The 11307-nt window shown below is 45.4% G+C and overlaps 1 protein-coding gene across 1 annotated transcript; it reads right to left on the minus strand.

Moving 5' to 3' along the window:
* Positions 1-7579: 7579 nt before the first annotated feature.
* LOC6739694 lies at positions 7580-11195 on the minus strand. The gene is made up of 2 exons (XM_002076552.4): positions 8713-11195; positions 7580-8462 (listed from the first exon to the last, which is right to left on the minus strand). The coding sequence occupies exons 1-2, from the start codon at positions 10167-10169 to the stop codon at positions 8246-8248; spliced, it is 1674 nt and encodes a 557-aa protein (XP_002076588.2). The 5' UTR covers positions 10170-11195; the 3' UTR covers positions 7580-8245.
* Positions 11196-11307: the final 112 nt, after the last annotated feature.

An 11307-nucleotide genomic window follows, 5' to 3' on the forward strand; every position in this document is an offset into this window, starting at 1 on the left:
TGCAAGTGCAGATACGCGCATCTGAGAGAATGCCTTTGAATCTCCGTATCTGGGCGATGCACAGCGTCCTGGGAGATGGCATGTTCGGCATGCGTGCTTGTTTGTATCTTTAAGATACTTTTGCTGTTCGCTCGCAGACGCTGCGCTCCACACACACTTTATTTATTGTATAAACCATTTCGTTCGTGACTTTGTTGTTTATTTTTCCTCGCATTTTGTTGCACCGGCTCGTTCGACACACATAATGGATGTCTGCAGCAGTCAGCCGTTAGATACACAGAGAAATAATGTGTGGAGAATATAAATACATATTATATTTTATGTATGTATGTATTTGATAAGTTGGTCGTTTATAAATATGGCGAAATCATTCCGCGTAATGATGAGTTCATAAATGGGAAGGATCAAGAGCTAGTTTTCAGTGGTGTTTCTGGTTAATTCAGGCTTAATTAAAGTTCGGATGAGGCAGTGATCATATTTGATTATCTTTTCGGAATTAAATCTCCATTGAATTTAAAACGGGAGGAAGGAATGACTCTGTTTTTCTAAACTGGATGTTATAGTAAAAAATTTAATCTGTATACCTGCCATAACTCGTTAAGAGACTATTAGGCATAGTACTTGTATCATGCCAGTGTACGGAACCCCGAAAACTTGGAAACTTCGACTTGGTAAAATGGCCAAGCAAATATGCAGGAAACTTCACTTTCTTGCACTTTGTGCTCGGCCTGCCTACTACTAATTTGTGTTTGGCACTTGGCTGTATCGCTTTTTGAAGTCTTCGCGCTGTTCGTGATGGAACCAGCCTAAAAAAACACTGAACGCATCTTCGGTTTGTGTAAATACTCCGGCGCAGCAAAAGCCGAAAACCGAGGACCGAACCCCCGGGAAGGCAAAAATAAACAAGAGAGAACGCTATTGTTGATTTCCTCGACTAAAAGATACCCGTTACTCAGCTAGCTGGCTTAGAATTTGGTGCTAGAGTGGGCGTGGCATATCGATGGAAAAATGCAGTAAAAACATAAAAACCTTTTTTAAAATTGGGGGCGTCACAGTTATCGGCAGGAAACAAATTCAATGCATTTAAAAAAAGTATGGGCGTCTCAGATGTCGGCCGTTTGTGGGCGTTCGAGTGGGCGTGTCTAGCTCGAATATGTAATCACAACCTCTCTTAAATGGTTTCCGAGGTCTATACGGACGGACAGACAGTAGGACAGACAACTTGACATGTCCAGATCGGCTCGACTAGTAATCAAGAATATATATGTACTTTATAGCGTTTCCGACTTCCTTCTACTTGCTAACTGCTTTTCAACGAATCAAGTATACCCTTTTACTCTTCGACTAATGGATATGAAAAAAAGAGCGCGCAACGATGCTCGAGTGTTTTCTTTATAAACAGAAAACTTAATGATGTTGATTTAGTAGAACAGACAACCCCGATCGCCTCTCTGTCGCCTGGTATTTTCATAATATGTATGGCACAATATGATTGGGTGTTTGTGCTCTGCGCTCAACACTTTACAAATTTTGCCCGGCCAAAGTAAACGTCAGCGGCTCCGAGCTTGGTCTCCAAACTCCAAACTCAAGTCCCCAGCTCCCCACACCCCATCACGACGTTCTTCTTCAGTCAACATGATTTGCAAGATATACAAATTCATTCAGCGCCGACGAAAACCTGAGCCGAAGCCAAAGCCAAGACGGTGACGAAGACCACGACTTCGTTCTGGCCCGCATGTCTGCTTCATTAACACGTCTTTAGAGTCTGGCTGCGATTCTCGGACCCCTGAACATGTATGTATACCCTGTCTTATCGGCGCTGGCGAAGAATGTGCACGACCCCCTTGAAGTTTGTGACAAGCCGTTTGGGCTCGGCATTAGCGTGGGTAGAACTTCGGCGGTGGCTCGGAGATTAAAATTGCAATTTGGCCTTGGGTTTAGTCACTTTTAGTCACTTTAAAGATATGAATTTAATTTTTTTTTTCAAATAAAGATTCACTAAATATGGTTAAAGTACCTACACATCTAGGTATAGAGTGTTGTAACTGAAGCACAGACCAGGTATGAAAACAGAGCACGCTATTGTCCATTTTCTCGACTCTTCGGCTTAGCGATAGTAATTGGCAAGATAATAATAGAACGAAAAAATTCAAAACATTTTAGATTTGTGGGCCTGTCAACACGGTATGTGTAAGTCGATTCCCCACAGTCCCAGCAATCCCTTGTGGACTTTACAGATCTCAGGTGTAAATTGTTTTCCCCCTCTCTCGACTGCATCCTTACCCGCATCATTGTTCCCGACTGAGCCTGTATGCGTCCGTGTGAGTATCTGTGTCCCTGGTCGCCTTTGTGTAAGTGCACTTGGTGCCCTGCGTGTCCCCGCACAAGGAGAAGCGAGAATTTAGCGCCGCGACCGCAATTAGTTGGACCGCACTAAAATATGATTAGTACCCACTCGCCCACCTCCTCCCATTAACTCCTTCTTCGGATGTCGAGTTTGTTAGCCGAGCTGAGGGTCCGCAACACTAATGCCCACGTACTCAAATCGCCACTTGAAAAATTCCTCAAAGCCCTGGCAAAAATGGAACTGTGTTAACGAGAACTTCAAAGTGACGCCAAAGTGGAAAAAAGGAAGGAGTTTGGTGAAAAGGATAACCCTTTTGTTGCGTTATTCTTGCTACGAAAATTGCTATTGTGTTCACTTATGTGAAATATATTAAGAGTACATCAAATAACAACTGACACATCGAAGCCTAATATCCTGATCATTTGAATAAAATAATGTTTTTATTTAAATACTGAATTCATTTGTTTCTATACAATCCAATTTCATATAAATTTGCTTTTAAAAGTATACTAATGTAGTAAATATTACCCAAGACCGAGTGAGGTTGTACTGAATGTAAGGTATTGGTTGAATTTATGGAGATATATATATTATATATATGCAAACAGAGAAGTATGAATGAGAATAGGGAGAAAATGCCATCAAACGACCATTCGCGATGCACCGCCATATTGAATGCACTGTTACGCAAGGGATCGTCATCTGTTCTTGAAATTGCAATTGAATTGTTTTCAGTGGAAGGATGCGGCTCCGGACTGAAAACTTCTTGGAAACAAGGCTCGTCCTTTGCCGACCGTCCTTCACCCAGCCACGTCAGTGGCTCGGAAATAATTTCGCATCCCCGGAAAGGCCGAGGAATTCCAGCACTTGCATTTGCCGTCTGAAAAGCCAGTCTTTGTGCCAGGAAGTTTGCCTTGGCCACCTTTTGTTGGCTGCCTCCGCCTGCGAGTGACATTAGTCGTGCAATAAGCAGACAGGCCCCAGTGACACATGTTTCCCAGCCGAGGTCCGTGACTGCTCCTGCTCCGGCTCCTGCCTCTGCTCCTTTCCTTTCTCATTCTCGTTCTCGTTCTCGTTCCGTTCCTTTTCCAGCGCCTGCTTGTTTGAGTTTCCCTCACCTTGTGGAAAACTTTGCCAGTTTCGCAGCTTGGCATGCCAGACACGTTGACAAAAGACGACAACGTTGCCAGCGACGACATAGACGAATTTATGCTAATCAGCTTGGATGCCCCGAAGCGCCGGAGCTCCAAGCCCTGGATGTCAGTCCTGCTGGATTTTGGCCACGAGGGTTGCTTGGCCATTTCGTGGTAAACTGGGGCATGGCAAATTAATTTGATTGTCGGGCCTGATGAGATTACACAGACAGCCTGGCTCACATACGGCCGAAGGGGTTGGGCTTGGGATCGTTTGGCATTAAATTCCGGTTCCGGTACAGCGCAATTACTAATATAGGAGCCTAGCATGTGGGCAACAATAAGAACGATTTGCAACGCTAGATATAGATACAGTTCCTATTAAATAGCGAAACATTCTGTCGTTTTATTACAAAACAGTAGATCAGGTAGAGCCAAGTGCATTTCTTATGGAGGAACTGGTTTTCTTTGGCAACATCTATTAGCACCAATATTCCAAATTGGTAAGCGCTAAGGACCTTCGGCGAGCTATCTCTTAGACCCACCCCCGTGCCCTGTCCCATCTGATTGCTACCTTTGCCTGTTGACTGGCAAATTATAATGAGGCCTGATGGGTGGGTGAGCCGGAGGATGGGGACAGGAGTCCGGGGAAGGAGCGGATGGCGGATGGAATGGCGGCAAAAGACAAATTCGCAGCCGTACTACAATAGTTGCCTGGCAGCCCGGCCGTCAAATCCACTCGGAGCACACTTCACGCACCAATTAAGTTCAATTTTCGATAGAATAACAAAGCGCGCTCAGCATTCCCCGACCCCATAGCCCCGGATTCCATCTGGGAATTTTGCTGCCCTTGGCGGGCATGGAAATTGACATCATTTGCTGTTAAAAATGTGTCGAGGGTGCTGCGCTCGCCATTACGTGTGTGCGTATCCGATTCGCATTGGAGTTGGGCCCGGGATCCGGATGGGCGGGCATGGGGATTATCCGGCAGTGAGGACTGCATCTGTTTATGGCGAAGAGCCAGCGGGCGGCATTATAAGCACATTAAATTCTGAAGGCGCAGCCGGGGCATGTCTGAAATGTTGACGACTCTCGGGCGGCGGGTCGCAAGTGGTTTTTATGCGCATGTATTATTATTGAATACCATTAGGGGCACTCGAACGCACTCCCCACCGCACCCCATCCACCCGTATCCTGGCGAACGTGAGGTCCTGCCCTTGGGTCGACTCCCGAACTGTCAGCCAGCACAAAGTCAAATCAATCCGGAAGGGGGCGGGCAAGCTTGAAAGTCAGCGTCTGGTCTCAAGGCGGTCGCGTTTACTGCGACTGCGTTTAGTGGTTTAATTTTTATTTTTATGGTGCAGTTTAATGGCAGCCCTTCCAAATGTCGTCCCACATGACAAGCACACACCGGGGGAAATTGTAGTGGACGTTAAGGGATGTGTAAATTGTGTGAGATGTGTGGCTGCATATATAAAAAAAAGGATTTCATATTTAAGCATGAACACGGTTTGATCCTATCCTTTACTCATGGAATGAAAGGGTATACTAGATTCGTTGAAAATTATATATCAGGTGTATTTATGTATTTGCCGATTGCAATGTCCGTTCGTCTGTCCGTTCGTCTGTCCGTTCGTCTGTCCGTTCGTCTGTCCGTTCGTATCTGTCCGTATGAATGCTGAGATCTAGGGCACTCTAAAATCTAGAAAGTTTAGGTTAAGTATGCCGATCCTGATGACACTCTATTAAATCAGTTGTTATTTTGTCCAAAAGTGTCGCCCCCCAAATGTTGTATTTGTTTTTAATTGATCCATTTTTTGCCGATTATTTATAGCATTCCTATTTTCTTTACATTCGATTCGGATAACTCGACGGTGCTTTAAATGGATTTGCGTTTACCCAGACAATCTCCCATAGATTTTGATATCAAAGACATGTCTAATGATTGCTAGTTTCTCTCAGTGGTGGTGTAAGTCGACCGGGTAAGGTAAGAAGTTGCCTTTCAAGTGCGGCCCCGCAATGTGTTTTTTATGGGCTTCTGGGGCTCCGTTTTATGTTTCATCTTTTAAGTGCACCTCGTTTGTTGCGGGTCTTAAGCAGCCTCTCCTCATGCGCCGAGTACTTTTCTGGCCTTTGTCATTAATGCCAGTTTTTCCCGTCCCGCCCCATAATTGCTACATTTTGTGCGCTGTTTCTGCTCGGGCTCATTAGTCGCAACTCAAATCAACTCAGCCGAGCCGAACTGAACTGCGATGGGATGGAGTGAAGTGAGGTCTCAAGGATACGGTTGCGAGCGAGTCTGATCGGGGCTGAATAGATTTGTGTGCGGATTTCATATTCATAAGGCGCATTCGTTCGTCGGACTAATTAAACTTTTGCCGCCGTTTCTGGGAACCATCCAACTGTTTAAACATTTCCCAGGCAGACAGACCACACTCCATGAATGGCTAATTAGTTGCTGGGAGACAAAACCGACTCCAGCATCGCATCGGGGGGAAATTGCCTAATCATGATTTTTGCATAATTTTTTAAAAGCTTCTCCGCCCGCCAACCGCAGTTCAAAAAGGCTTTCAACCCTTGAAGGCCTCGCAATGAAAGTGGTTTTCGTCCGAGGAAGTCCTTTGTCTGCCCGTCAAAGCCGTGTGGCATTATTATTATTAATCAGAATCCCTGTCTCGAGCCCGGCTTAAGCCGATACCGATCCGTAACCGAATCAGACAGGCTGCAGAATTTACAAAAATTAATTTATGACACGCCGCGGCACATTTTCCATTTTCCGAGCGCATACAAAACGTGCTATGATTTTTATCTGCACCCAAACTGCTCTTCCGCCCTCCCCTCGTACCTATTATTTTTAATCCATTAAACAAATGCCACGTTACGAGGCCTTCGGTTCGTGTCCGTTATCGGCGGGGAAATGGAAAATGGGAAATGGAAAACGGGCAGAAGGGCCTTTGATTTCCTCGCCCGAGTCATGGGGCTTCGCTGCGAGGGTAGATACACTCGTACCTGTCTGGAGCAACGCCTTCGCTTTGCGCCATGCAATCGGAGAGTTTTCCTAATTTTCCCTGTTTTTCCGACTCTCTTCACGCTGAGTTATCATGTGCGGCGTGATGGAAAGGTACGAACGGCCTAATGGCATTTGTGGCAAATCATTAATATCAATCGGGACAGATACTCGCACAGTATCGATCCATTTGCCCACATGTGGGATTGTCCAGATGCATTCGGCTGTGACTTCGTCTAGGGTTTCCCTCGTCTCGCACTTGAGATAATAGGAATCCAGGTCTCTTCTTTCTGCCACCAGTGAAGTGTGCAGAGGGGTAGCTTCTTCTGGGAACGTAAGATTCTCGACATGAAAGTTATTTAATCGCTTGACGAAATAGTTTTCATCGGTAATCTGAGAATTAGGTCGAGCATGAAGGCAGAGAATATTTCGCGGACACATGTGGTATTGCCTATATAAGGTTATTGTTTATTTTTTTTTGTATCATAACCATTTTGAAATTGTTGTTTTAATAATAATATTGTTTTAGGGTAGAGGCCTTGCAACAGGGGGATTGAATACCTTACCGAAGCGAACTTTTGTTCGGTTCTGCCACGATCTTCAGCGCGTTTAAGATATTCTGAGCTTTCAAGGATATTTCTTCGGAATGCTGAGCCTTTTCTTAGCTTCCCCTCTGACTCACCCCTAGCTAGTTCCGGTTCCCACACACAACAGTCTGGATATCAAAGCATTTTCCTCGGATTTAAAGCTCATAACGATTCACAGCTCAGTGACCAAGGAGCTCTGAAAAGCAGGAGCACAAAGCCACTCTGCGGCACTTCCTTCCCCTTACCCTACCCCTCCGCCTGCTTCCCCTTCCCCTTATATGCCGCTCATAGTACAGAGTAGTACAGACCTCCCCAAAGCCGCCCGCCCTCCCCGGAGCGAAAAAATACTGGCGAACAAAGCAATTTTGTGGAATTACAAGAGCGTCTCTAATTGTTAAGTAAGCATAATGTGTGCAACATATGGCCGAGAGACTTGGCCGGACTTTGACAGGGCCCCCGACTCCCGCCTCCCCTCCCCTTTGGTTCTGTGGATGGGATGTGCCTGGGAAATTGTGGCAGCGACAGCCTGCAGGGCACCAAAAAACAAATATCCAAACTGGAACGAGGGGCACAAATAAATTGGCAAAGCGCTGTGTATTAAGTGACATGTCAGCCATAAAAAGCGCTTGCAAAAATATTTTATTGTGCATGTGGCAAGTCAACAAACTGTGCACTACGAGTGTATCTCCGGGTCCGTGGAAGGGCAAGTGCCGGGATGAAAGCTGTTTCCACAATGGGGCGCATTCAGATGGCGTTTTTGCGCCCTCCTCGCCAACTGGAGCTCATTAAAGCTAAATAAAAGCATTGAACTGTGCAAACTTCCACAGAATCCAGACATGGGGCCCAGTTCTATAACAAGATGCAAACCAGAACAAGCGAGTATAATTGGGTATGTCATCATGCCGCACTTTGAGATACTCATATCTCATGCCGTTCAAACTCGGTTTACTTTTCGCTTTTATTGGAACGTAATTCGTTATATATCTAGCAGAAATTTTGATTGTATTCCAGTTGTATGTGGCGAAAGCAAAACATCTTAACATTAATCTTAAACACTCATTTGTTGGATTATTGCCCCACAATATTTTGCAAATGAAATGTGTTAAGTTCATCGTGTCTGAATATTGCCTTCGAACTCGTATGCACATCTACATCTTTATTGTACATATGCCTACGGAAGTTCCTCGTACAGTTCACAGCTCTCGTACACGTTGCAATTCCTTGCCGGAAGTGGCAGTGGATAATCGCTGGAGGGCGGAACTGAAGGAGCCCTATCCCTGGGCGGGCGGATGTACTTGTTCGACTCTGTGGGGCGGTGATTCGCTTGCTCCAGGTAACGGTGATAGGCGGTGACGTACTCGTTGTTGTCGATAGTTGCAATCGGACCTCTGGGTAGACGGGAAGATGAGTTTTGATGGTTTTGAAATAAATTTCCAAAATATTAAATAAATTGATTTTAAGAAAGGAATAAATGAACTTAGGGGAAGGTATATTTTAAAAAGATCACACATCACAGACCGTATTTAAATGGCAATAATCATTTCGACATAAGAGGAAACGTCGAATTTGGCGAAACAATGACTGGGATTACGGATCATAAAAAAGTGCTGCCACTTATGTGCTCTATAAAAGACCTACCCCACTTGCTCATACGGGTCCTTCTCGAATCTTCCTTGAATCAGCCCTATCGTCTTCGACTCCCGCCGCCTACTGCCGCGCAACCAGGAGGGCTTTAGGCGCAGGGTTCCGAAGACGATGAGCATGCCGAGGAAGCTGCCGACGAAGAGGAGACCCACTCCCAAGCCAATGACCAGTCCGCTGTGGTCCTCGAACCAGGAGACCTGTGCAGAGACCTCACATCGCATGGTCTGGTGGAAACAACAGTTGGATGCGGAGGTAAAGTTCTCGCCTAATATCACACAGAAGAATGTGGGAGTGATGCAAGTCGATTCGCAGATCTCCACCAGTAAGCCATCCTGGCACGACGATCTTCCCAGATCTGCAGATAAAACCGTATCGGTGGAAATTCTGGAGCACACTAGATCCTGGCAAAGTTCCTCCTCGCATTTTGACGATGGTGTTGTCGATATCGTTGTCTCTGCCGTGGATGTACTTTCATATTTGGGTGTTGTACTTTGTGTTGATGTCGATGTATCATCTTGTATTGATGTTGATGGCATATATATGGACGTTGTCGTTCCTGGTGTAGTGGTGCCCACTACTTCTGGACCCATCGCTCTCTCAGCCAGGATTGTAGATATCTCTTCAGAGTTAGTCGTTGTCTCAGGAGGGAACGCGGACACGTCCAACTGATATTCATAGTTTCCCATCTTCCAAGCTCCACCCAAGTCCAAATGGTGCAACAATTTGAGTCTTGGCTTCACGATTTCCCACTCGATGTGACCCAACCCACAGTTCCTTAGAATCAGTTGCTCCAAGGCGGGCAGATTGTCAAAGGACTCTTTAATAAGGCTTTTGTCCAAGTGTGTGCCACTCAGATCTAAATATTTCAACTGGGTGAAATTCCGGGATCCCAAAAAGTCGCACACTGAATACGATATATCTGTGGCCAGTGACTGGTGAATTTCCGCACTGATTAACGATTCAGCCACAGCTGAGAGGAATCCAAATGGCCTAAAGTGATTATTTTCATTGACTAGAGTAAAGTTCTGAAGCTTGTGAAGACCTTGCAGTGCGGATTCAGTGAAGTTTTCCAATTGCACATTAATGAGCTGCAGGCTAGTTATGTTCGCAGTGCTTTCCTGATCAAAAGCCCCATCGTTGATATGAACTATGGTGCAGTTCTCGATGACAAGACTGTGTAATGCAACCACTCCGGAGAAAAATCCCCGGTGCAGTGTGTTATTTTCAAATCCATAGCTAGATATAAGGAGCGATGTGTCATTGCCCAGATGCGTGGAGTCCTCACTATTATCGGAGAAGTCCACATTGACCAGGATCAGCAGAAGCGCGAAGGAAAAGACTGCCGGCAGGATGATATATTTTAGCCATCGCATCCGGCGAGGCTGGTACAGCCGTTCCGGTTTCTTGGTCTTTTCCTCAATGACCAAATCGAAGGACTTGGACTTAAACATAGTATGCGTCTATGTTTCCAGAGGTGTGGAGTGCTCGCACCTGCCGCGCCAAAATCAAACTGACTGCCATTTGCATAATTTCATTAGGCGAATTAGTTCCGCCTATTATCTGATAATGGTTTATTCCCCATTGATAAGATTGCCATCGATACGAACTAAAGTCGGATAAGCGCGAGGTGCTCTGCTTTCCGAACGCAGAGTCATTGAAATGGGCTGCTGTCGTAATTCTAGTTGCTCAAGTTTTACTAATTAAATCGAATAATTATACATTCAAGTGCCCATAAACGAATTAAATTAAGAAACACAATATCACAATATTGCCGGCATAACAAATGTTACAGAACCTGTTTGATAATGTAATTCTAGGTGGTTAAGTTCCACTAATTAAATTGAATATATTGATTATACTTTCCATATCTGTGTCAATAAATATATTAGATTTAGGAAGGACTGCTTATTACCAGTATAAAAAGTCTTGATTGAAGATGTGCATTTCGTTTAGGATTTATGGACTTAATCAGTTCACGTGTTCTTTCCAATTCGAGTATGAAGCCTTCATCTTGACGGCAGATTCAGCGACTTGTATTCAAATGTATCCGAGGTTTTTGGAATGGGAACCCTTGGGTTTGAAGCATTTCGTATTCAGCATTTAACTTGTCGTTAGGGTAAATTTATAAGCAGCAGAAACGCTAACGCCAGCGGCTGTCGGCTTTTCCCCTCCGACCACCACTGCCGTTTTCCTCGACAGCTCCCATTCCCAGACCCACCCCCAGACCATTCTGGGTTTCCCTGTTCCGGCACCGATATCGCCATCGTAATCGACGGAGGACGGCATGGTCTGCTCTGGTCTGGCCTGGTCTGGCCACGCTGTATTATCTTCCCTCGGAGGGCTTTTGTTTGCCGGCGACGCCGACTGCATTTCATTGAGCGTAATTCCGTTGCTAATGATTTTTGGCACACGTAGCGCTACTTTCGAAATTAATGCGCTATAAAACAGCAACGTAAGACCCGCCAAGACACTGAGAAATGGGCGCTGGGCGGATTGGCCTGCCTGTGCCGGTCGACGCAGAATTAAATGAAACTCTTGTTTCAATTGCTTTTTCACGGCTGGGATACACGGAAAACAAAGAGTTGGTAA

This window comes from Drosophila simulans, chromosome 3R (assembly GCF_016746395.2).
Source record: "Drosophila simulans strain w501 chromosome 3R, Prin_Dsim_3.1, whole genome shotgun sequence".
In the NCBI taxonomy this organism is placed as follows: domain Eukaryota; kingdom Metazoa; phylum Arthropoda; class Insecta; order Diptera; family Drosophilidae; genus Drosophila; species Drosophila simulans.

What these genes read in the sequence shown, in the direction of transcription:
- LOC6739694 (XM_002076552.4), bottom strand. Translation starts at nt 10,169, where the DNA reads ATGTTTAAGTCCAAGTCCTTCGATTTGGTCATTGAGGAAAAGACCAAG. An exon ending in GACCCGTATGAGCAAGTGGG is followed by an intron (nt 8,463 to 8,712) that starts GTAGGTCTTTTA and finishes CCGTCTACCCAG; the next exon opens with AGGTCCGATTGCAACTATCG.